The 24,121-nt window shown below is 44.9% G+C and overlaps 1 protein-coding gene across 3 annotated transcripts in view; it reads left to right on the top strand.

Annotated features, from left to right (window-relative positions):
- LOC138250083 (E3 SUMO-protein ligase RanBP2-like) overlaps nt 1-24,121 on the top strand; it is a 580,259-nt gene that overhangs the window by 184,930 nt on the left and 371,208 nt on the right. For all 3 annotated transcript variants that reach the window (XM_069204483.1, XM_069204484.1, XM_069204485.1), the window contains exons 13-14: nt 12,812-12,973; nt 13,301-13,438. In XM_069204483.1, coding sequence (XP_069060584.1) covers nt 12,812-12,973; nt 13,301-13,438 — 300 coding nt within the window. The remainder of the gene's footprint in view (nt 1-12,811; nt 12,974-13,300; nt 13,439-24,121) is intronic.

The following is a 24,121-nucleotide window of genomic DNA, read 5'->3' as shown; positions in this document are numbered from 1 at the left end:
ATGCTGCAGGCAAAAGGGTGGCGGCACAGGCAGCAAACCAGTGGCGCATTGCAAATTCCCAAGCTTTGTTAGCCAGATATGATAGGGCCCATTGGGATGAGATGCAACACTTTATTGAACATTTACCAAAAGAGTTCCAAAAAAGAGCGCAGCAAGTGGTAGAAGAGGGACAGAGTATCTCTAATAATCAGATACGGTCAGCAATGGATGCTGCAGACACAGCTGCTAGAACTGTCAACACAGCAGTAACAATAAGGAGACATGCATGGCTGCGTACATCAGGATTTAAACCAGAGATACAGCAAGCTGTGCTAAATATGCCATTCAACGGACAGCAGTTGTTTGGGCCGGAGGTGGACACTGCGATAGAAAAACTTAAGAAAGACACTGAGACGGCCAAAGCCATGGGCGCACTCTACTCCCCGCAGAGCAGAGGCACATTTCGAAAGACACAATTTCGAGGGGGGTTTCGAGGGCAGACCACAGAAGCCACAACCTCACAAACAAAGCCCACTTACCAGAGCCAGTATCAGCGGGGAGGTTTTCGGGGACAATATAGAGGAGGACAATTTCAAAAGAATAGAGGAAAGTTCCAAAGTCCCAAAACTCCTCCAAACAAACAGTGACTTCAAGGTCACAAATCCCCAACACATAACACCTGTGGGGGGGAGACTAACCAAGTTTTACACACATTGGGAGGAAATAACAACAGACTCTTGGGTCTTAGCAATTATCCAGCATGGTTATTGCATAGAATTTCTTAAATTCCCTCCAAACGTCCCACCGAAAACACACAGTATGTCAAAACAACATATAGATCTTCTAGGACTAGAAGTTCAAGCATTGCTACAGAAAGAAGCAATAGAATTAGTACCAAGACAACAATTAAACACAGGAGTTTACTCACTGTACTTTCTGATACCCAAAAAAGACAAAACTCTCAGACCTATACTAGATCTCAGAACATTAAATACCTACATCAAATCAGACCACTTTCACATGGTTACTTTACAAGACGTAATCCCACTGCTCAACCAACAAGACTACATGACAACACTAGACTTAAAGGATGCATATTTCCATATACCAATACATCCTTCACACAGAAAGTACCTAAGGTTTGTATTCCAAGGGATACATTACCAATTCAAAGTGTTGCCATTCGGAATAACAACTGCGCCAAGAGTTTTTACAAAATGCCTGGCAGTAGTAGCTGCACATATCAGAAGGCAGCAAATACATGTGTTCCCGTACCTGGACGATTGGTTAATCAAAACCAACACGCTAAGACGGTGTTCACAACACACAAAATATGTCATAGAAATCCTACACAAACTAGGTTTCTCAATCAACTACACAAAGTCACACCTTCTGCCGTGTCAAACACAGCAATACTTGGGAGCAACAATCAACACAACAAAAGGGATTGCCACTTCAAGTCCACAAAGAGTTCAAACATTTCACAATGTAATACAGGCCATGTATCCAAAACAAAAGATACAAGTCAAAATAGTAATAAAACTACTTGGCATGATGTCTTCATGCATAGCCATTGTCCCAAATGCAAGGTTGCACATGCGGCCCTTACAACAGTGCCTAGCGTCACAAGCACAAGGTCAGCTTCTAGATCTGGTGTTGATAGACCGCCAAACATACATCTCGCTTCAATGGTGGAACAGTATAAATTTAAACCAAAGGCGGCCTTTCCAAGACCCAGTGCCACAATACGTGATAACGACAGATGCATCCATGACAGGGTGGGGAGCACACCTCAATCAGCACAGCATCCAAGGACAATGGGACATACAGCAAAGACAGTTTCACATAAATCACTTAGAACTGTTAGCGGTATTTCTAGTGCTGAAAGCATTTCAACCCATAACAACCCACAAATACATTCTTGTCAAAACAGACAACATGACAACAATGTATTACCTAAACAAACAGGGAGGGACACACTTGACACAGTTGTGTCTCCTGACACAGAAAATATGGCATTGGGCGATTCACAACCACATTCGCCTAATAGCACAATTTATTCCAGGAATTCAGAATAAGTTAGCAGACAATCTCTCTCGGGATCACCAACAGATCCACGAATGGGAGATTCACCCCCAAATACTGAACACTTACTTCCGAATTTGGGGAACACCACAAATAGATCTATTTGCAACAAAGGAAAACTCAAAATGCCAAAACTTCGCATCCAGGTACCCACAACATCAGTCTCAGGTCAATGCGCTATGGATGAACTGGTCAGGGATATTTGCGTACGCTTTTCCCCCTCTCCCACTCCTTCCATATCTAGTAAACAAGTTGAGTCAAAACAAACTCATACTAATAGCACCAACATGGGCAAGACAACCTTGGTACACAACACTACTAGACCTTTCAGTAGTACCTCATGTCAAACTACCAAACAGACCAGAGCTGTTAACACAACACAAACGACAAATCAGACATCCAAATCCAGCATCGCTGAATCTAGCAATTTGGCTCCTGAAATCCTAGAATTCGGACACTTAGACCTCACACAAGAATGTATGGAGGTCATAAGACAAGCTAGGAAGCCTACCACTAGACACTGCTATGCAAATAAGTGGAAAAGATTTGTTTATTACTGCCATAATAATCAAATTCAACCCTTACACGCATCTGCAAAAGATATAGTAGGATACTTACTACATTTGCAAAAGTCAAAACTAGCTTTCTCTTCCATAAAAATACATCTTACTGCAATTTCAGCTTACCTGCAAATTACGCACTCAACTTCATTATTTAGGATACCAGTCATAAAAGCATTTATGGAAGGTCTAAAGAGAATTATACCACCAAGAACACCACCAGTTCCTTCATGGAACCTCAACATTGTCTTAACACGACTCATGGGTCCGCCTTTCGAGCCCATGCACTCTTGTGAAATGCAATACTTAACGTGGAAAGTTGCATTTATGATTGCCATCACATCTCTAAGAAGGGTGAGTGAAATTCAAGCATTTACCATATGTAAGGAAATGCCTCCTTGGCATGGTTACCCCCTGACCTTTTGCCTTTGCTGATGCTATGTTTTGAATTGAAAGTGTGCTGAGGCCTGCTAACCAGGCCCCAGCACCAGTGTTCTTTCCCTAACCTGTACTTTTGTATCCACAATTGGCACACCCTGGCATCCAGGTAAGTCCCTTGTAACTGGTACCTCTGGTACCAAGGGCCCTGATGCCAGGGAAGGTCTCTAAGGGCTGCAGCATGTCTTGTGCCACCCTGGAGACCCCTCACTCAGCACAGACACACTGCTTGCCAGCTTGTATGTGATGGTGAGAACAAAATGAGTAAGTCGACCTGGCACTCCCCTCAGGGTGCTATGCCAGCCTCTCACTGCCTATGCAAGTATAGATAAGTCACCCCTCTAGCAGGCCTTACAGCCCTAAGGCAGGGTGCACTATACCATAGGTGAGGGCACCAGTGCATGAGCACTGTGCCCCTACAGTGTCTAAGCAAAACCTTAGACATTGTAAGTGCAGGGTAGCCATAAGAGTATATGGTCTGGGAGTTTGTCAAACACGAACTCCACAGCACCATAGTGGCTACACTGAAAACTGGGAAGTTTGGTATCAAACTTCTCAGCACAATAAATGCACACTGATGCCAGTGTACATTTTATTGTGAAATACACCCCAGAGGGCACCTTAGAGGTGCCCCCTGAAACCTTAACCGACTATCTGTGTAGGCTGACTGGTTCCAGCAGCCTGCCACAACCGAGACATGTTGCTGGCCCCATGGGGAGAGTGCTTTTGTCACTCTGAGGCCAGTAACAAAGCCTGCACTGGGTGGAGATGCTAACACCTCCCCCAGGCAGGAGCTGTAACACCTGGCGGTGAGCCTCAAAGGCTCACCCCCTTTGTTCCAGCACCGCAGGGCACTCCAGCTAGTGGAGTTGCCCGCCCCCTCCGGCCACGACCCCACTAACAAGGAGGAGTCACTGGCCAGTCAGGACAGCCCCTAAGGTGTCCTCAGCTGAAGTGACTCTAACTTTTAGAAATCCTCCATCTTGCAGATGGAGGATTCCCCCAATAGGGATAGGATTGTGACCCCCTCCCCTTGGGAGGAGGCACAAAGAGGGTGTACCCACCCTCAGGGCTAGTAGCCATTGGCTACTAACCCCCCAGACCTAAACACGCCCTTAAATTTAGTATTTAAGGGCTCCCCTGAACCTAAGAATTTAGATTCCTGCAACTTACAAGAAGAAGAGGACTGCTGAGCTGAAAACCCCTGCAGAAGAAGAAAGAAGACACCAACTGCTTTGGCCCCAGTCCTACCGGCCTGTCTCCTGCCTTCCAAAGAAACCTGCTCCAGCAACGCTTTCCCAAGGACCAGCGACCTCTGAATCCTCAGAGGACTGCCCTGCTTCAAGAAAGACAAGAAACTCCAGAGGACAGTGGCACTGCTCCAAAAAGACTGCAACTTTGTTACAGAGGAGCAGATTTAAAGACCCCTGCAAATCCCCGCAAGAAGCGTGAGACTTGCAACACTGCACCCGGCGACCCCGACTCGACTGGTGGAGAACCAACACCTCAGGGAGGACCCTCCGGCGACTCCGAGACCGTGAGTAACCAAAGTTGTCCCCCCTGAGCCCCCACAGCGACGCCTGCAGAGGGAATCCCGAGGCTCCCCCTGACCGTGACTGCCTGACTCTAAAATCCCGACGGCTGGAAAAGACCCTGCACCCGCAGCCCCCAGCACCTGAAGGAACGGAACTTCAGTGCAGGAGTGACCCCCAGGAGGCCCTCTCCCTTGCCTAGGTGGTGGCTACCCCGAGGAGCCCCCCACCCCCCCTTGCCTGCCTGCACCGCTGAAGAGACCCCTTGGTCTCCCATTGAAATCTACAGAGAACCCGACGCTTGTTTGCACACTGCACCCGGCCGCCCCCGCGCTGCTGAGGGTGTACTTTTTGTGTGGAGTTGTGTGTCCCCCGGTGCCCAACAAAACCCCCCTGGTCTGCCCTCTGAAGACACGGGTACCTACCTGCTGGCAGACCGGAACCGGGGCACCCCCTTCTCTCCATTGAAGCCTATGTGTTTTGGGCACCTCTTTGACCTCTGCACCTGACCGGCCCTGAGTTGCTGGTGTGGTAACTTTAGGGTTGCTCTGAACACCCAACGGTGGGCTACCGTGGACCCAAAACTGAAACCTGTAGGTAATTTCCTTACCTGCTAAAACTAACAATACTTTACCTCCCCCAGGAACTGTGAAAATTGCACTGTGTCCAGTTTTAAAACAGCTAAATGTGTTTTATGTAAAAAGTATATATGCTACTGTAATTATTCAAAGTTCCTAGAGTACTTACCTGCAATACCTTTCAAATGAGATATTACATGTAGAATTTGAACCTGTGGTTCTTAAAATAAACTAAGAAAATATATTTTTCTATAACAAAACCTATTGGTTGGATTTGTCTCTGAGTGTGTGTTCCTCATTTATTGCCTGTGTGTATGTACAACAAATGCTTAACACTACTCCTTTGATAAGCCTACTGCTCGACCACACTACCACAAAATAGAGCATTAGTATTATCTCTTTTTGACACTATCTTACCTCTAAGGGGAACCCTTGGACTCTGTGCATGCTATTCCTTACTTTGAAATAGCACATACAGAGCCAACTTCCTACACCATACAAGAACCATTTATTCAAATACACAAGAATAAAATAGTTCTACGGACAAATCATTTTTTTTTTACCAAAAGTTATTTCACCGTTCCACTTAAATCAAACGGTAGAATTACCAGTGTTCTTCCCACAGCCAGATTCTGTAGCTGAAAGAGCACTACATACATTAGACATTAAAAGAGCGCTAATGTACTACATTAACAGAACAAAACTAATTCGAAAAACAAAACAACTATTTATTGCCTTTCAAAAGCCTCATACAGGAAATCCAATTTCAAAACAAGGCATTGCTAGATGGATAGTTAAGTGTATTCAAACCTGCTATCTTAAAGCAAAGAGAGACCTGCCTATTACACCAAAGGCACACTCAACCAGAAAGAAAGGTGCTACCATGGCCTTTCTAGGAAATATTCCAATGAACGAAATATGTAAGGCAACAACATGGTCTACGCCTCATACATTTACCAAACACTACTGTGTAGATGTGTTAACTTCACAACAAGCCACAGTAGGTCAAGCGGTACTACGAACATTGTTTCAAACAACTTCAACTCCTACAGGCTGAACCACCGCTTTTGGGGAGATAACTGCTTACTAGTCTATGCACAGCATGTGTATCTGCAGCTTCACATGCCATTGAACGGAAAATGTCACTTACCCAGTGTACATCTGTTTGTGGGATTAGTCGCTGCAGATTCACATGCGCCCACCCGCCTCCCCGGGAGCCTGTAGCCGTTTAGAAGTTGATCTTGAACATAGGTAAATTTGTAAATATATTACTTTAAACTTCATTATGTACATACATATTCACTCCATTGCATGGGCACTATTACTAGCATACACAACTCCTACCTCACCCTCTGTGGGGAAAACAATCTAAGATGGAGTCGACGCCCATGCGCAATGGAGTCGAAATGGGAGGAGTCCCTCGGTCTCGTGACTCGAAAAGACTTCTTCGAAGAAAAACAACTTGTAACACTCCGAGCCCAACACCAGATGGCGGGATGTGCACAGCATGTGAATCTGCAGCAACTAATGCCACGAACAGATGTACACTGGGTAAGTGACATTTTCCATATATTTTCATTCACTGGCATGTGTAGCTGCAGATACACATGCTATGCATAGTCTGCCATCTAGTGTTGGGCTTGTAGTGTTGCAAGTTGGTTTTCTTCGAAGAAGTGTTTTCGAGTCACGGGATCGAGTGACTCCTCCTCTTCGGCCCCATTGAGCATGGGCATCGATTCCATGTTAGATTGTTTTCTCGCAGAGGGTAAGGTAGGAGTGATAGAGTATAAAGAAAAGAGATGTCCATGCAAAATGAAAATATATATATATATATATATATATATATATATATATATATATATATATACACAAGTGAATGTTGAACTTAAACGGCTATAGGCTCCCGGGGAGGTGGGAGGGTGCATGTGAATCTGCAGCGGAACATGCCACGAACAGATGTACACTGGGTAAGTGACATTTTCCGGTCAATGGCAGGTGGTAGACTATGCATAGCATGTGAATCTGCAGCGGAACATGCCACAAACAGATGTACACTGGGTAAGTGACATTTTCCACATATATATATGTGTATATATATATATATATATATATATATATATATAGTCTGTGACCCTCCAAAATTAGACACTTCTGGATCTACAACTGGACTCTGTAGGGACTGCTTGGCTCCCCAAATGACTCATCTGGACTACTTTGCTGGAAGGGCTGCCGTCCTGCTTGTTGCCCTGCTGGCCCCTGACTCTACTAGAAGGATTCTATCTTCCCCACAAGTGATATCCTAGGGCTTGGATTTAGCTTGCCTCCTGTTCTGAAGTCTCAGGGCCACAAAGACTTGATCAAAGAGAAGAAAGTCCCTGTGCGTCAGAAAATCAACACAATGCCTGCAGAAATCGACGCCGTGCCTTTCTAGTGGCTGAAAAATCACTGCATCACCTACTGGATTGATGAGCACCTGCCCCTTCTTACCAGTGCGTCAAGGATTTTCAACTCATCATTTCTGGGCGTCAAAATATCTCTGCATCGCACTGAGGAACCAGGGCTGCACTCCTGGAATTCGGCGTATCTCCTTGCATTGTGGAAAGAAACTACGCATTGTTTGTGCTGTGCTGGAAAAACCAATGCTGCACTTTTTTTTTTTAATGCATCTTCTCTGTGGCTCCCGTGCGTTGTAATTTTTTTACACATCCGAGGTACTGTGTGTTACAAGGATACTACCACTGATTCTTATGGATTCAGACTCATTTAAGCCTTTAAAGAATGATATCTTGACTTATGCATATTCGATTTTTGTTTTTTTTGGTCTTATTTTATTCAGAAAAATATTATTCCTTTTCTTAAACTGATGTGGAGTACTTTTTGTGGTGTTTCACTGTGTCGCTGTATGAGTTACTGCACAAATTATTTTCTCATTGCCTTCTAAGTTAAGCCTGCCTGCTCTGTGCTAAGCTACCACAGGGGTGAGCACAGGATAATTTGGATTGTGTTGTGACTTACCCTGACTAGGATTGTGGTCCCTACTTATCAGAGGGTAGTGCTAAGCATTTGTAGAACATCGTCAATAAATGAGACACACTCTCAAGCAGAAACTGTAGACCAAAGTTGAATAATAGTACACATTTTTATATTAATTTAGACACCAACATCTACCAGATCATGCAAGTACGTTAAGAGTTAGTGATTTTATGGAGAATCGAAAATACAGCTGTCAAATCTGAGGCGTCGGCCTCAAACCCAGTAATGTTATTGTACGGGGAAACCATACACTGTACAGGGTTACTTGCAGTCGACTTACAGGACTGTTCTTCTGGACCTAAGGTAAGTAGGGGCCAAGGTCTCTAGAACTACCAGCAGTTTCTGGTTATCTGCCCTGGTGTGTCTAGGTGCAGAGGTGCGCCTACAGGTGGTAGCTTCAGACGTGTTAGTCAATTCGAGCAGTACCTGGAAGAAAACTGGGGACTGGGTGACCAGTCCAGCTGAACAACAGGGTGAGTGGGAAGGGGGTGGGGGCATGGGTGGGGGGATTGGGGTGGGGGGGTCCTTGAGAGTCTGAGATCCACAGGGACACTGTCAGTGGCACCTAGCTGGGGGTTCAGGTGCATAGGTGTTTTGTCTGACGGGTCAGCAAGTTAGAGGCTCTCACCGTTGTTTGGGTACGAGCAAGTGGGGGGTAAGAAACACACCAGAACAGCTTCTAGTGTGGAGCCGGCCTCTGAAGTCTTTTGACATGTAGGTAAGTTTTTGCTGTGGTGGTATTCCAGCTGAACACAGACAAGCCCTGGTGCTTGTAGCTGGCATCAGTACCCTGGGTATTAGTGCAGGGAGGCTTCCGGCAGGCTCAGCATCTCAAAGACTGGATGGGTTGACGAGGCTGCACTCCTGGATACTCGAGATCCTCTTCCTGGTGTGATGCTTTCACAGTGGACCTGATTGTCAGCAAAACGAGTAACTGGACAGTTTCGGTTGGTGCCTGATGGTGCCTGATGGTGCAGGAAAGTGCTCCTCCACTCCAAGGGAGATGTTGGCTCAGTGCTGGCAGACATCCAAGGTTATCGGAAGATGCACAGCTGCAGGATGAGTTGGGTCTTTTGCAGTTGTCTGGACTGGAGCAGCTAGGCAGGGTTTGCGCCAGAGTCCTCAGCTGGTTCACCGTTCTTGTGCTGGTTAGCTGTTCTTTGTTTATCTTCTAATTTAGTTAGTCAACTCTGAGTTCCTGGTGGCTGGGGCTCCTATATACTCAATTTATGGGTGTTTAGGGGAGTGTAGGTTAGTATCCAATGGGTTACTTTCACCTGGGGTGACTACACCCCCTATATGACCACTTGAGATGGTGGAACCCTTCTTTCGTGAAGCACATCAGGCAGTGCATCTTAGGTGTGTGACTAGACTGGTAGTGCAATACGCCTAGCTAATTTTCTGCATGTTTTGGTGCCAAAAGGGCCTCAGGGCAGGAGGTGGCATCTCCCATGTCTGGGGTAAGCTGGGCTTGCATATTAAAGGCGACTGGGACTTTGAAGTACCTGGCCTTGGTATGCATATTCACTAGCTATCATGTGGGAAAGGTGATAACACCTTTTTCTGGCCTCTAAGAGCTCAGGCTCTCGTCTCCTTGGGGGGGGGGGGGGGGTCAGAAACTCGTCTGTGGTGGCAGGCTGGTCGATATTAATCAGCCAGCACACTAGAGGACTAGTAGGTCTTCCTCTGGATGCATGTCCTAATAAACCCCATATTGGCATCAGTATGGATTTATTAAGCGGTGTTTGATACCAAACACCATAGGTTTCAATGAAGCCATTATGTAGCTGAAGAACTCCTAATCACCAGTGCCCTGTACATACCTAAAGATAGCTTCCCTGTTCACTTCTAATATCTAGTAATCAAACAAAACTCATGCAGATATGTCCTCACACGAAATATAATGCACCCTGCCTTGGGGCTCTAAGGCCTGCTGTAGGGGTGACTTAGATGCAGGAATTTGGGCAAAGCACACAGTGAGTGTTCCATGTTGTGTTTTCACTCATGGTTGCACCAGGTCACAGTCTGCATTGGCAGTCTGCATGCAGTTTGTAGGGGGGGTGACCGTGTCAAAATTGGGCACTTTCCTACAAGGCTCAACGCAGTAAAGCTATTACAACATTGCTAAGCTTGAAAAGGCTATATGTTTGAAGCAAGTGATTACACTTAAGGTTTTCCTGCACTAACTGGTGCCTAGAGCCTCAGAGAAACCCCGAGAAGTGAAAAAAGAAGTTCTCCCTTTCAGTTAAGATATCTCAAACATTATTTCAAGTTGTTCACTTTTTTTTTCCACCTGTAACTCCTGATGTCTCCAGTAGCCACTGAGGATTGCAGCGAGAGGCCTACTGGGTTGCACAGTGGATTAGATACAGGCAATAAAGTGTGGCTCCTTTCCCTCAACCCCACATATCTGGAGGACAATTTAAGCCTCCGGGCCACTGCTGCTTCCTCCTAAAAATTTCATCTCCTTTGGTAGGACTGTGGGCCTACCCTTCTGCCCAGCCATAATGCTTCTGACTTAAGGTCACACAACCCCTACAACTGCACACCGTTGGTGTTTGATAGCAGATAATGCTGTGTGGTATCCCCCCCCCCCCCCAGGTCATAACTAGTCCACACCCCAAAAGACCAACAACACAAAACGTGGTAGACGTCTGATGATAGTCCAGAGATGCAAGTCTAGAGCAGGCATTACCCATGCCTTCTGACCGGGGTCAAGCAGCACAGCTGGCATTCCTCTTCTAATTCCCGTTCTTAGTTCATGCATTCTGCTCAAAAAGTTATAAACGGAGGTGAAGAATTATCATAGGTGAGTTCTCTCTTAATCTAATATTTCCAAATGATTCAGCCACATAAAAGTTTCATTATTAGAGTTCAATCCACTGACTGTTCTTCCTCTGTGTTGTGTGCTGGGGCATTTACAAATGGCCTCTAACGTAAGGTCTGATCAGCTCTACTGTATTGATCTCTACTCCTAGATCTCCTCTTTCCCAGTCAAACTTTAGAGTGACCTTTCTAAGCTGAGAGAATCTGCTGACCTAATTCAAAGAAGGTGGACCTATTGGCCTGTGAAATTCATAATCCCACCCTTCCTCCTGCAGCAGAATGATACACTCTGGAATGGGCCCTATTGTCTTATGGGTCTTTGATGTCAGAACTGGGACACATCATTAGCTGTACTCAATCAGGTCACATCAAGGGCCAGTGTAATTACTTAGAGACTCCATAAACCGAATTTGCATGCAAGTATTTGAAGGAATTCAGCTACAGTGAAATAAACGTTAAGTCAGAATTCTAGATGCATGCAAATATATGCAAAACATCATTCCTAAATTCTGGTGCATTTACGATCAATTGTTATACTTTCATGCAAACTAGACATAAATCGTACATGGTAAATCTGCAGCTCTTAACCTTTATTCAAACTGAATGCTTCATTCCCTTTGAAAACCAAGTAAATTATATGGCTGTCATCACAATGCATATGACTGCATGCAACTTAGACTCTGTCACATCTGCCAGCAAGCCTAACTGTCCTCATTGTAGAGACTGAGAAAACAGTCTTCCTCACTAAGCCTTCAGGTATACACAAGTGATAACAAAATAACTCTTGCGGGCGGCATGCTGTGTGAGAAATCAACTGCTAATACGCTCACTAATTTCACAAATAGCCCATTGATATTAAAATGTCAGGATGATGTCAGTATTCCATGCATTGTACATAGAATAAGGTACCTATAGCTTTGCATCACAAGGTAGTCACGTTCTTTGACAAAAAGAGACCAGGCCACCTTTTTACAATTCCATGCTCGATGTGTAGGTATTTTTTGGAAAGCTGACAATTACCCAGGACTTTCCTTTAACGGTTTCGGTGACAAACTGTAGTCAGAATGTACTCCTCAGGGGTTTGCAGATGTTTTTTCCCCTTCTGCAGGGTGGTGGTGGGTGGTTGAGGCAGACCTATAATTGGAAGAAAAACTGGCTAGGACAACCAGATTAATACTTGAAAGCAGGTGCCTGGTTCATCACCTCTTTGCAAGTCCTGTCAACAGCAGTTCATTTAAGCTGCATCATTTAGTTTGACTGTATAAACAGGAGCTGGGATGTTTTTGTTGCTTTACATTATTTTGTATTACATTTTTGGTGCCTGCTCATCTCTTTTAAAATAGTTGCATAATATTACTCTGAATTTGACATGGACTTTTTTGACCTTAGAATCAAGTGAAAAATGCCTTTTTAAAATACTTGCTTAGTTTTTTCTACATTCACAAAAAGTGAGCAGTGTCCTTTCATTTCTTTTCTTTCAGTCCATACCTCTTTATTACAATATAAATAAGTAATTTGTCACTAATTCTTTGTCAGGCAGGAAGGTGTAATGGTGAAGGTGTTCTGATATTATAGCAGTACTGTTACTGTTAATAGTACTACTCTCATTTTGAAAACAGGGCTGTTCTAATATCATGGTGCAACATTTGTATTTAGTAGAAGGATGCGGACTGATACGAGTCGGTGGAGGTATTACAGAAATGCACTTTCAGGCTGTTACCACCAATATTCTCAGAAGATTAGAATGACCTTACCACCCCTTTATCTATATTGTTTCTAGGGCAGCAATTTGAATTCATACTATGACCAGAAGGACTACATGGTGCGCTGCGTCCATTACTGGAAGAAGATTTTGCCATTATTAGATTGTATTAAAAAAAAAAAGAATATTCCGGAACCCATTGACCCATTATTCAAGCATTTTCACAGCCAAGATATCCAGGTATGACCTAAAATTAAATGTAGCAGTGGCCCTTTTATTTCTACATATGTGTGGACTGAAGTAAAGTGTTAAATGAGTCCCTAAACTACGACAGATGCTCCCCAGCTGTTTTTTATGCTATGCTTCCACAATTGAACTCTGAAATGTTTCTATTTTATTTACATAAATTTAGTTTTATGACAAAGCAAGCTGTTTTCTAGGGTACAGCATTAACTTATGTTTTTACAGCTTTGAAAATTATGCAATGGAGTGTACATTTTTTGCAGTTCTGATCATGAGTCTCGCTACTTAATTTGTCAGATTTTTTTATTTTCTTTTTCTTTTCAGATTCACGAAGTTTCTAACTATGAAGAGGAGGCACGCATAGCATTTGCATCATTGGATGTGGTTGATGGCAAATTTGATGATGCGATAAGGACCTTTGATGAAATAAAGAATGTAGTGTCCTATTGGAATCTAGCACGCGTAAGCATGGATAAAGTGGTTTAATACTTTTTTACTGTGTTGATTGACAGTTCTGTAGTGAATCTTTTTTCTTCGTCGTATCGTTTGTCAGCTTTGGCTAGTGCTCCAAAGTACGTAGAATTGTTGAACTTCTATTTCAAACTTTGGATTGAAGTTTGTTCAATTTTTATTTCCTTTCTGTTCAAAAATGACAAACCCATTGCACACATGAGTTTTAATAAGTCTCTGAATTATTAATACCGATTCTAATAGCAGCTAATCATTGTGGCAACCCTTTACTCAAGTTTTTCTTAGTGGTATGACAGTCTATGGCCATATTGTTCAAGGCTTTTTATGCTTCTGCAGACTCACTCACCCGTTTACAACTCCATATGTCCATTCAACACGCATATACATGTGCTACATCTACACCTGTCAAATTCTGTCTATCAATATCCAAACACTTTACATTTTGATACTCTATATTGAGCTTATTAAAAATACAACTCCAAATCCGCATTGGATTTCAAGGTCATGCAACCTATTTTTCACCTAACATTTAGGTTTAAGTCTGTTTTTTGAGTTTTCAAGAGAAAACAATACAAATCAAAACTTGTTTGTATAGACTGGTGGGGGGGAGAAGGGAGGATGGGGGAGGGGTAAGAATTGGGTCACAAAAGGAAGGCGGTAGACAGTCACAGAGGGAATTCCCACAGGGAGCACCACAGTCTACTTAAATCTGTGCAAAATCAAGGAAACCATCCTGATCGAAGAAGTCTCCAACCCTCTTACAACCCGGAATCTGCCATTGCATGAACGACATGCCATGCATGGCAGGCGGGAAATCTGGATTTCTTATAATCGGTGTTTAGGGGAAGATGCAGGAGGACCGTTTCTTTGTTAGCTGTACCCTATCTCATATGCCCGCTGTCACCCAAAGCCTGGGGAGATGTAAACCCCCACTGATCTGGGCCTTTGGGAGCGAAGGTATTTACCAAATATGTATTCCAGCTACCTCCTGGTCAGTAAAACACCAGTGTTTCTCTGTCATAGTCCAAGACCACTCACCCATACATCTGAGTTGTTCTGCCTCATAGTAGTAAGTGAGATGGTGGATTCTCAAACCACCCTCCTTCGTGGACCAGTAAGCTTGCTTCTTTGCATAAGGGCTTTTTTCCGCCCCAGATGTAATGTTCAGTCAAGTGCTGTAACTTCTCCAGTATGTTTGTGAGTGGGGGGGATGGGAGTGGCAAGTTTTGCATCACGTATGGGATTTGGGCCTGTAAAGTAATTTTTACTGCTGCCAGTTTACCCATCTAGCTATGAGTCCCATCTGCCCAGGACTGCAAATCTGTTATGGCTACAGATAAGAGGGAAGCATAGTTGTGTTTTGACTTTGATGTACCCTCCAGCGTAGGGCAAATTTGCAAGTCCAGGCAGGGTACACCTAGGGTAGCCCCTGTAAAAGGGAACAGGCTCCTAAGAGTAAGGTGATCTGTCTGCTGGATAGTGAGGCCCAGTACCTGTGTTTTCTAAAAATTCACCTTGAAGCCTGACTCTCTTCCAAAGATTTCTGGTTCTGGCATCAAGTGTTGATGGCACCCTTGTGGGCAAGTGACCATAATCATAACATCATCTGCGTACATAGCCAGTTTGTGTTCCCTGCCTCCCATAGTTACCCCCGCTGTCTTTGGGTTGCCCCGTATTCCTCTCTGCCAGCCATTCCATTTCGAGAGCAAAAAGGAGAGGGGCAAGGGGGCAACCCTGCTGTCTAGTGCCGCATGTGATGTCAAAAGGTCGCAACAATACACACTTCGTCCGGACCTGTGCCCTGGGGTGAGCATAACTACACCACACCCATTGTCAAAAGCGGGGGCCAAAGACACATTTTTTTTTTTTTTCATTTTCTTTTCAAACTCTACCTGAGGTATGACTAGTGCACCCGATCAGATGCCTTTTCTGCGTTAACTGAAAGTAGAAGTGCTGGTGTGTGGAAGCGGCACTCTTTGTCTATCAGGTGACAAATACGCTTAATATTGTCACTACAGCCCCCTTTGGGAATAAAGCCGGCCTGGTCTGGATCATTCACGCCCTGCATGTATGGGGCCAGCCTTGCTGCTAGCACACTTGTGAATACCTTGGCATCTACGTTTAGGAGGGAGATAGGGCGGTAGGATGCATAGGACACTGGGTCCTTACCTGGTTTAGGTATCACTGTAATTATAGCGGTTTTTCATGGTGTCTGTGAGTGTACATGAGGTGCTAAAGAAGTTATAGAGGTGGGCCAAAAATGGGACCAAGGTAGGAGCAATCCTCTTATAGAAGTGGGAGGTAAGGCAGTCTAGCCCCATGTCTCTTAGCCATTGGAGACCAGCTACAGTAAACGCCCCCGTTTCCCCTCTCCTTTGGGATGACCTGTCTGTGAGGGTGTCCGGTACTAAATTAAAGTCTCCCCTATTCAGGATGTCAGTGTCGAGGGATGTCATCACTTGACCCAGTGTGTCTAAGAGGAAAGATTCTTGATAGATGATGGGAGCATTGACCGTGGCCACTGTAAAGATATGTGTGCAGGGATACACGAAGGGAGAGCAGTCTACCTGTTATGTCCACTTGTGTTTGGAGTACTGGGCCAGGGAATGGGTAGCAAAGAGAATAGCAACGCCAGCCAGTTTCTAGGGGCACCATGAAAAGAACTGTGGTCTAACCAGCGGGAGCAAAGGTGGTGCCAGTCCTTCTTAAGGAGATGCGTCTCCTGGATCAAGCATATGTCACATTTAGAGTCCTTGAGCATGGAAAATAGGGTTTGGAGTTTCACTAGAGCATTCAGGCCTGGAGCATTTAGGCTAAGGATCTTTATCATAGCAAGGGATAAGAATCATGCATGGCTTCTCAATAGGACAATCGAACCCAGGACCCAAAAAGACACCAAGCCTCCTGTTGAGCCAGGCTGTTTGAGTGAGCCAGAAAAGGTGCTTAGGAGTATGTGTTGTCTAGGGAGAGGATAGGGGAAAACAAATAAGGCACTAAAACAACAAAGCTTCGCATCCTTGGAGTGAATGTGACCAAACGATGGGGTCCGTATCCAAGGCGGGTGTGCAAGCAATCTGTGGCCGTTTTGTCGGGGGGGGTTTTAGAACTCTGCCACATGATCCAAAGGTAGTGCCAGTATGAGGGCCACGCCGTCGGGTCAATCCAATGTGAAGAAGGATACTTATTTCGTAGTTGGGATTGCCTTACTCAGTGGGCAGTGCCATGTAGTGGGGATCACTCAGTTTCAGGATCTGATGCACTTCCCTGCTGTTGGAGTTGTCGAATAAGGCCTGATATTTCTTGATGTCTTTTCGCCTTGGTTGGGTGTAACTGTAGATTTTCTTGCCCCTCAGGCATATTTCCTCAGCTCAGCCTCAGAGCGATGGGGCACACCCATTTATAAGGGGGTACATCGCTCCCTGGAGTGTCATTGAAGCCCAGGGTAGATTGCACCTTCTCTAGGGTGCAGACTGCGTGAGTCTCTCTGTTCCAGACAAAAAGGAGGCGAAAGGGGTGGCCCCACCTATAACGCACTCACTTTTCCTGCAGTAACACTGTGGCTTGACGTAGCATTCTCCGCTGCTGAAGCGTGATGGTGGATATATCTTTAAATATCCAGATTTTCACACCCTCAAATGTTACAGTTGTTTTGTCTTGCACAGCTGCCATGATGGCTTCTTTGTTTGTAGGAGTGGAGACACATAAGGATGTCTTGAGGCATGCAGGTGTTCTTGATGGGACGACCTGCCCTATCGGTGCGATCCAGAACAATGTCTTTCTCTAGTAAGTCTGGTGCCACATGGCGGAACAGTCTTGCTACATAGTCCTCTAGCTTCCCTGAGTCCGCATGCAATGGGACATCTTTGATGCAGACTTGGAGCGGCAGGACCTATGTTCAAGGTCTTCCAGGCAGTGATATAGGTTATTTTTGTCTTTCAATTCCAGCAATTCTCACCTGTGTTCATGGAGTTCTTACTTCTAGAGATCACCCGTCTGCTCCAGGGTATCCATCATCTGCCCCAGTTCAGTCATGTCCTTTCATAAGGCATTAATGTCTGCAGCCATATCTCGTTTAAGAGCAGCAATATCATGATGCGGTGTTCAGAACAAACGTACCAGGAAGGCAGGGGTCTCTGGTTACTCCGACACGAGTAGGTCAATGTCTACTGTAACGGACTGAGAGGACACGGCAGGTGGGGAGCCCGGGCAGAGCACTGATTTATTTGGTTGACTGTTTATTGAGCATCTCTTTTTTAGATTCATGCGCTGTCATGTTGCTATGTAGATTTGGCCCTCTTGAGGGTGTCAGGCCACCCCTGTATCATGCAGCACCACCAGATCCTTCGTCGGGTAGCCTCTGAGCCGTTTATCCCACTCACACTGCCAGTACACAACTGGCAGAGGCTAAGTGGATGAGCGCCCAGCAGCTCAACTCCAGTGCGGTGAGGGGTCTCCTTCGAGCACATGTGTATTGTCAGCAGCAAAGAGCTTGGTTAGCCACAGTATCCCACCCTTGTGGTGCCCAGTCCTTTCAGCTACTTCTGTTGAAGAAAATGTGGGTGCATTGCTGTATCTGTCCTGGTAGGCCTCATCGGGCCACATTGCGTAATTTCCAGGCCGCTAAGGGTGTGCAACTTCAGCTCTCCGCTAATGCCCCAGATGTGGATATCAGCGTGTTGTCAGGGGCTTTTGTCCACACGTTAGCCACAGTGGTAAGCATTGAAAGGGTGTCAGGCCCGCTTCTCACCTTATCAGACCCGGGAAGTATGATAGTCCTTCAGCGTGGTGCTGGTGCATGCCCCTTGTATGCATAGGGGGAGTCCTGTGCTGGGCGTCACAATCACTGCCTCCTTCCCCAGGCATCAACACTCCGCATTTGGCTGTCAGCCACAAACCTCTTGTTGTTGGTTCACAGGGCCAGAACAGGCCTCCGTGCCGTCTAGTGGTCAGACCGGGTCAGATCAGATGGCGGCTGCTATTTTGCAATTTTGGCGACTAGGTCTCAGTGGTGTCGATCGCAGCACGGTTGCAGGAGCAACACTCTGGACCCCCAAAGTCAATGCCGCTTTGTTTCTGTTGTGTTTTTGAGGCACAGGGAGGATTCAGTCTGCCCAGCAGTGCTTCCCAATCTGTGATCTGCACTCGTGCAGCAGAGCTCCTCGATAGTGCAACTACACAGGCGCGGTCTTGGCCACACCTTTTCCCCTAACATTTCAAAATAACTTTACATGGATAAATGTAGTTGAACTTGGGAGCATATGTTGCACACAGACACCATGCCCAGTAACAGTGTTAAACTTAGCAGTACAAGTCATGCTTTTTTCACAAATATCAATGTGTATAGAATACCATAAGTCCTAATGCCCTTTGAGCTGATTTATAAACTGTGGAAGTCATTGTAATTTATTTATCTTCATGTTACACTGTTTTTGCATTTGCAGAGTGAGGCTGCACATGCCCTTTTAAAATCATGGAGGCCTTGCACTCTAGTGTATGTAGCAGATGTGTTCTATCCCAGCTGTCAAACTTGTGAACTCTACATTGTGAGTTATTAGGGAATAAAGCATACAACTGCTGTCACATAGTTTCTGCAGAAACAGTGTTGTGGAGAAAAAGCCTATAAGCACAGTTCTATTTTTGAAAAGATTGTTGAGGTTTACCGGCTTAGCCCATGATATAATGAATGGTGTAAAAGATATGTTCGATGGTTTGTCTAGCTGTAGATACACATGCTGTGCATAAGCTTGCCATCTAGTGTTGGGTTTGGAGTAGTACAACTAGTTTTTGTGCGAAGAAAGTTTTAGAGTCACAGGATCAAGTGACTCCTCCTCTTGGTAATACTGCACATGGGTATGGAGTCGTTTCTTATGTTGTTTTTCTCCACCGTCGTGTTTGGATGTGTGTGCCTCTCGCTCTGAGTTGGTAGCTCCAAACAGTCTAAAATGTGATTCTTTCCATCTTTCGTCGTTGGTATTGTTTCCAAACATGTATTCCTTAATATTCAACTCTTGGTTCCTTTTTCTACACTTGGAATAAAAAAATTTCGAGCCTTTCGGGGACAGTAAGGCCTGTTCGGGCCCTCCTTGGGCCTACCTCTTCCATGTGGTATCGAACAACGCAGCCCTGATGGAACGTACTCCATTCAGATTTTGCCCTTGATCCCATTCAAAATCCCCACACACCGACCAACACCAGGTTTCTAATTTGTGTCTTTCACCAGACCCCACCGATCAGAACTGTGAAGAGTGCCGTTCTTTTCAGTCAAAGACCCTTACAGACCGAAGGAGTAGTCGAATGGAAATGGTGTCTCGACAGACAAAAGATACACTGGACATCTTTGGAGACGAGCACGCACAAGAAGATGTGGAACAAGAGGGGGTCTTCTCCGTTCAATATTCGGACTCTGATGTGTAGTTGGAGATCGCGAGTCAACCATTAAAACCAGCACAAACTGTAAGTAAAAAGCCCCCTTTCCCATTGGATAAAACAAGAGGTCACTGGTCCCCCACTGCCTTCCAGTCATGGTCGGAGCTGAGAAACTTATTCGGATGCCCAGTATACCAGTTCAGCACTGAAAAGAGCCAAAGAGAAGTCTTCGGCATTGACAACCAGTACCTCTATTTCGGCACCGACAAAACAAAAACTATATGGGGCTTCGGTACCGACCACTTCGGCACCGAAAAAGAAACAACAAGCAGCTTCGATTTCGGCTCCGAAACTTTTCCATCCACAAAAATCTTCGGAACAGAAAAAACACCAAAACACTTTCAGTGACTCTGTACAGTCTGTCACAGTGCCCTTTCCTCGGGATCCGCACGCTGCTGAACAAAAGGCCCACCTCCCGACGTCACCAACTCAGAAAGCTATTATAGCACAGAGTTATGATGAAGCCAGGCGGGGGGAAGGGAATTAAGGTAGGGAACTGCAGGGAGAGAGATCTGAAAAGAAACAGTTAGAACAAATATGCATACATTCATTCATAACAGTATAACTCACCAATAGACTCTTGAATAAAGGCGTCTCCGTGATATCAGATTGAGACCCTTTGTGAATTGGTCGTAGCCCCTTCTTTGAATGTTGGAACAAGAACAAACTGCAACCGCTGAACCTAGAGATGGCAAGAGCTTTGGATTATGGCCATACTCTGAATATCAAATATGCATTCATAAGATAAACGTTTGATCTCAGCCTAGAAATTCTCAAAGACTTAAATATGTATCGCACATATTATGCTTTCCAAAAAACAATGAAACTATAATTTGCTTATCTCTGAAACGTTTTCACATTTACTACCTAGGCCTGAAAGTTTACTCATTGAACTTGAAGCGTTTTGTTCGTTGGGCAGAAGCGCCTTGCTTGTTGTTCATGAAGCGCTTTGATCATCATACATGAAGCGCTTTGTTCATTATGCCAGAGTGCGCTTTTACTTGCTTTTTCTGAAGCGGTACGCTCGTTATGCTAAGGGGGCGCTTTACTCATGTGGCCTGAAGCGTTTTAATACTCGTGCCCAGATCGCTTTACTCATGTAGCCTGAAACGTTTTGATTGTCATGCCAAGGGCGCTTTACTCTTGTGCCTTGAATCGCTTTGCTCGTTGTGCTAAGGGGGTGCTTTACTCATGTGGACTAAAGCATTTTGATCCTCGTGCCAAGACCACTTTACTCATGTGGCCTGAAATGCTTTGGTTGTCGTGCCAAGGGCGCTTTACTCATGTGGACTGAAACGCTTTGATTGTTGTGCCAAGGGCGCTTTACTCATGTGCCTTGAAGCGCTTGGCTCGTTGTGCTAAGGGGGCGCTTTACTCAAGTGGACTAAAGCGTTTTGATCCTCGTGCCAAGACCACTTTACTCATGTGGACTGAAACGCTTTGTCGTGCCAAGGGCGCTTTACTCCTGTGGACTGAAACGCTTTGATTGTCGTGCCAAGGGCGCTTTACTCATGTGGCCTGAAGCACTTTTAATTATCGTGCCAAGGGTGCCTTACGCGTGTGGCCTGAAGCGCTTTGCTCGTTGTGCTAAGGGGCGCTTTACTCTGTGATCCGAAGCGCTTTGATCGTCGCGCCAAGGCCGCTTTACTCTTAGAACTGTAAACGCTTTTCTCGTTGTGGTAAGGGGCACTGTACTTTTGGAAGTAACAACTCCCTTCAAGATTGGGCTCATCAAGACCTTACCGCTACGAGTACGACCTACTCCTATCTGAATTCACTATGGAAACAAGGATACTCCGACTTGCTGTCAATCTGCTCTTCTTCAGAGGAACCCCCACGAGGTCTGACTACATCTAAGTCCTCAAAATAGTGAGCAATGTGCTTGGGTGTGGCTGGGCTTTATAGGCTTGCCACACCCCAAGATGGCCACTGCCTCTAAAAACCTGGGAATTGTAGTCCCCTCATAGAATAGCACTGTTAAGTGCATCTTGTCCACCAATGTCCTGACCCTGCAGCTACATGAGCTTTACCACAGGGCAGGCAACGCTGATGACCACTTTTAGAACAGGAGGGGATGACACGTAGTGCGCATGAAGCGCTGCAAATACACGCAGCAGAGTTTCGGGCGGGACCTGGACCGCGCACAGCCTTATTCCTGACATTACACCCCTCTCCCAAGCACGGTCCAGGGCCCCGCTTATCAGGATGGAGGAGATGAAAGCGTCGCACAAACGTGGTGCATGGACATGTCTTGCAGGTTCCCAGGAGTCATTTTCTGGTCCGTATCCTTTCCAGGACACTAAGTACCAAAGGGAAGACCCACGATATCTGCAGTCTAAGATAGCTCGCACCTCATATTCCCAATGACCTTGGACTAATAGAGGAGAAGGTTGTGTGACACTTGAGGGCGAAGCAGGTTTAAGAAGTGAAGTGTGAAACACCGGATGACTTTTCAAGGACAATGGCAATTTTAGTTGATAGGTTACTGGGTTCACTTGTCGCAGAACTTCATAGGGCCCTATGAATTTTGGATGAAACATATTTTTATTTTTTAACACAAAGTTTTTCGTGGATAACCAAACTCTATCTTTGTCTGTATACTGAGGACCAGGCTGGTGTTTTTTTGTCATATTGCATTTTATATTTTGTCTTTTCTTGGTGTAGCTTTGTTTGCTATTGTGAATGTACCTTTTTCATGTGTGTTAACATGTCCATGACTGCTGGAGTGGTTTGAGTAGAAACAGGTAGCGTAACTGGCAAAATGTGCGGATGACGCCCATATAAACCATAGAAAGGAGTTGAGTTTATTGAAGAGTGGTGAGAGTTGCTATAAGCCAGTTCTGCAATCCACAAAAGATTTTGTAGCATAACATCGTAAGTATTGTTTTAGAGTTTGGTTTAGTCTCTCTGTTTGACCATCCGTTTGTGGATGATAACTAGTGGATAAAGTCGAATCAATTTGTAAAGCCTTGCACCATTGCTGCCAAAAATGTGCAGAAAATTGTGTTCCTCTATCAGAGTGGATGACTCTTGGAAGTACATGAAGATGAACAATGTTTTCTAAGATGATAGTTGCTAAGGTGTCAGAGGTTGGGAGACCTTTACAGGCAATGAAATGAGCATATTTGGTAAGACTATCCACCACCACTAAAATGGTTGTAAATTGCTTTACTCGAGGAAGACCTGTAATAAAATCCATAGAAATATTTTCCCGTGGATGATTGGGAACGGGTAGAGGTATCAATAGACCTTTGGGCTTGCTATGTTCGCTTTTGCATCTTGCACATACTTCACATGATTGTAGCATTTGCTTTAAGTCATGATCAAATGTTGGCCACCAAAAATACCTTTTCATGAGTTCTAGTGTTTTTTGAGGACCTGGATGACCTGCCAGAGGATGACTGCAACCAATAAAAAGCTGTCTCTCAACTCCTCAGTGGGCAGGAATACTCTAGATTCGTGTAGAGGTAGGACTTGTTGAATGGACCTTTTGGTGTCTTGCTGTAACCACTCTTGCCACTTGGTTATGTGAAAATGATTACGAATAAGATCAAAGAACGTTAAGGCTGCTATTAAACACAACACCTTTGAAGGCGTTAAAATAATAATGGGTTTTTGTTCAGTATGTGTGATCGAAGAATCTTGCCTAGACAATGCGTCGGCCTTAGGATTATCTACTCGTGGTCTAAAAGTCACTATGAAATCAAATTCTGCAAAGAATAGCATCCATCTCAGTTGCCTGGGAATTTGTAGTCTGGCAGAGCTCATAAATTGTAAGTTTCTATGGTCAGAGTATACAGTTATGGTGTGTTTTGCTCCCAGTAGATAATGTCTCTATTCTTTGAAAGCATTGCAAATTGCTAGTAATTCTTTTTCTGCTATGGTGTAATTCTGTTCTACTTCATTCAGTTTTCTTGACACATATGCTATGGGGTGCAATTGTCCAGTTTCTCAGAGACGTTGGGATAGGATGGCCCCAACAGCGACCTTGGATGCATCGGCTTCCACAATGAATGGTTCCTCCACATTGGGATGAGCTAGAATGGGAGCTAAAGTAAAGGCCTTTTTTAAGTCTTGAAATGACTCCTCTGTCTTTTGGGACCACTTGAAGACAGCCTTTTTCCTTAGCAATTTGGTAATTGGTGCCACCTTTTGGGAGAAGTGATGGATTAAGCGTCGATTAAAAATTTGCAAATCCTAAAAAAAATTGGATGTCACATACTGATTTTGGTGTGGGCCATTCTGATA

This window comes from Pleurodeles waltl, chromosome 8, assembly GCF_031143425.1.
Source record: "Pleurodeles waltl isolate 20211129_DDA chromosome 8, aPleWal1.hap1.20221129, whole genome shotgun sequence".
Lineage (NCBI taxonomy): Eukaryota > Metazoa > Chordata > Amphibia > Caudata > Salamandridae > Pleurodeles > Pleurodeles waltl.
Note: the sequence above shows the minus strand (reverse complement) of the source record. Positions and strands in the feature narration are given on the sequence as shown.